Genomic DNA, 2,992 nt, shown 5'->3' on the forward strand with positions numbered 1-2,992 from the left:
GGGAGCGCCTGTGTGTCTGTGTGTCCTGGGCTGGTTTTGGTTTTCCGACTCGCTCCCTGTTCGTGCAGCCGCGTGAGCATTCTCGGGGACTGGGAGTCCTTGCTATAAAAACAAAGTCATCGTTAGCCTTTTCTAAAGTCGCTGATTTTAAACTAGGGTCTCGCCCCCACCCCCTGTGTTTCCCCTTATCCTGATAACTCGGGACACTGGTGTCCCTCAGTAACGTGTCAGTCACCTTTTTTGCACGGGCTTAAGAGCTCTGGAGTGTTGATCTGACGCTATAACCGAGCCAGTAAGAAAATGGGAGTGCCCATGGAAATCCACCTGCCTGCATTTTGAAACCTGAAGAAGAATGAAGGGTTGCATCAGCCCATGGTTTTCTGCTCTTGACCCTCGTATCTCAGATATAGAAACTATCATTGCAGTGAACAACTGTAAAGAAAAATCGTTCTTTGGGGTTTGGTCTTTCTTATTAGAGGTCAGTTCTTGCTATCTTAAATCTTGACCTTCATTTGGGAAGTCAGGATGAAATCGAAATCATGAAAAATGTTTGTTTGGTTGATTCGCTGGTGGTTGCACTTGTAATCTCAACCAAGCACCTCAATTCTTCTGAGGAGAGAGAATGTACTCCCAAAAGGAGAGTGTTTGGGAGGTTCCACTTTAGGTCCTTAAGCTTGCAGATTCATTCCCTTCCCTAGAAACATTCTGAGACGTTGCCTTGGACTATTGGGCCCAATGTTTTAACTCAAATTCTGAGAATACCTTGGAACCCTGGGAGACAGCACCTGTGTCTTCCTGCCCTCAAATCAGTCCTTTTGGAGCAATGCTAAAAGAGGCCCAGAATCACTTCCAGTTGAATGATTTCAATTTACATAGTCTGTTCACCAGCTTCGAAAAGTCCAAAAACTCAGGTTTGTGAAAACACAGAGGTGATTAAACCCCAGAGACTGACATAGGTCACCAAACACACAGGAGACTGATGTATAAACCCAAATGCTAGTACACTAATTTACCATAAGAAATATGACCATTGAAGGACATGGACCCTCAAGTTCACTGGTCAGTGTCTATCATATTCTTCCTTAAATCTAAAGCCCTGAGCACAAGGCTGGGCCCAGAGTTCATATTCAGTAATTATCGATGTTTATTGAAGATTGAATCCAAAGGGAATTTTTATTCCTATTTCTTCTTTTGCTCAATTTGCTTTCTCCACTACAACTGCAATTTAAATTGAGAGCATTCTTTGCGGAACTTTTTTGTTTTGTTTTGTTTTTGCTAAACAAAAGCGGGGAGGAAGCCGTTTCCTCTGGGATCAACAAAGCTCCTTCTCATGGGGGAGTTGTACTCCCCCAGGCACTTCAAATGAGTTTGTCTAAAATGGAGACAAAAGCCTTGAAGAGCTGGCTTGAAGAAGCTTTTTTGAACCATGCAGAATAACAAGGAGCATGTCAGTCCTCAGTGGGCTTTTTTCCTCTCTAAGTCTTGGGACACCCATTTCCCAGGTGCTACGGACTGAATGTTTGTATCCACCCGCCCCACCACCACCTGTGTTGACACCGATTCCCGAATGTGATGCTATTTGGAGCTGGGGCTTTCAGGAGGTGATTAGGTCATGAGGGCGGATCCCTCATGAATGAGAGTAGTGCCCTTATAGAAAAAGACCCCAGAGAGCTCCCTCACCCCTTTCACCATGTGAAGACACAGTGAGAAGGCAGCCATCTTTGAAATGGGATGTGGGCCCCCAGCAGACACCAAATCTGCTGATGCCTTGATCTTGGACTTCCCAGTCTCCAGAACATGTCTGTCTACAAGCCACGTAGGCTATGGTATTCTGTTGTAGCAGCCTGACTGGATGAAGACACCAGGCTTTCTGGAGTTCATTCTCCCAGATGAGAAGCTTAAACAAAATCCCAGAGTCTCCTTTCTCTCTTATCATCCGATCATCACCAAGTCTGTAGATTCCACTTCCTCAATGTTCTCTGACTCTGTGTGCTCTTCTCTTTCTTCAGTACCACCAGCCTGACCCAAGTCATCCTTATCTCTCATCTGGACCCTGGCAACAGCCTCTAATCTTGTCCATGTCTAACCCATTGCTGACATGGCTGCTGAGTGACTTTTTCAAGCACAAGTAGGCCATGTCTTTTCTCTGGTTAGGATGCTTTGATGGCTCCCCATCTTCTGTATATCCTAGTCCATTCTCCTTGACCTGGTGTGCACGAGCCCCTTCTTCTTCTCTCCCCCTGGTGCACACTCCGTGCTGGCCCTGCTGAAAAAAAAAAACACTGTATTTTCTCTTGTCTGCACACACTACTGCCTCCACCTGCCTGGCCCCTGCCCCCAATTCCTCCCACCGCCTTTGCCTGGCTGACTCCTCTTCATCTCCAGGCGTTACCTTCAGCATCGCTCTCCTTCACCTTCCTAGTCTGGTCCATGTACCCCTTCTAGATGCTACCATACAAATCCTGGGCCACCCTATCAAGTGCACTGCGTTGCAATTGCTTGTTTGATGGTTTAATTTGCTTATGGATTGAGTTTCTTGAGGACAGGAGAAGAATCTTGATTACCACTGTGTCCCCTGCCTCTGGCACAGTACCTGGTAAATAACGGTTATAAAAACCATTGTAATGGCTATCATTTACTAAGCATTTACTGCATGCCAGGTACTGTGTTATGGGCTTTATGTGTATTATTCTATTTAATCTTTGCAGTGGAGGCTGTGATCCCCTTTGAGGAATGAAGGACTTATTCTCTCAGATGCTGGGAACACTACAGGAAGACCAATCTCAGCTGTCCTTTGGGGATTGGCTCAGCTGAAGAAAACTGCCTTGGCCAAAGTCACAGCTCCTCCCAGGGGAACCTGTTTTCAGAGACTGACTTACGGAAGGGCATAAGGGCTCTGCCCTTTTGATCCAGCTCTGGATGGAACTCCTGCGCTCTCCCAGCTCCAGAGCGCCCTCTGGGATTGGCTGCTGCTCTCCTTGGGACTGCACCG

At 46.6% G+C, this 2,992-nt stretch overlaps 1 protein-coding gene across 1 annotated transcript in view; it reads right to left on the reverse strand.

Moving 5' to 3' along the window:
- The window catches only part of BAG3 (BCL2 associated athanogene 3), a 23,645-nt gene extending 21,213 nt beyond the window's left edge, over nt 1-2,432 (reverse strand). Inside the window, exon 1 of the mRNA XM_025039135.1 lies at nt 2,393-2,432. Within this exon, the coding sequence (XP_024894903.1) occupies nt 2,393-2,432 (40 nt within the window). The remainder of the gene's footprint in view (nt 1-2,392) is intronic.
- Between the last annotated feature and the right edge of the window lie 560 nt (nt 2,433-2,992).

This window comes from Pteropus alecto, unplaced genomic scaffold, assembly GCF_000325575.1.
Source record: "Pteropus alecto unplaced genomic scaffold, ASM32557v1 scaffold177, whole genome shotgun sequence".
In the NCBI taxonomy this organism is placed as follows: domain Eukaryota; kingdom Metazoa; phylum Chordata; class Mammalia; order Chiroptera; family Pteropodidae; genus Pteropus; species Pteropus alecto.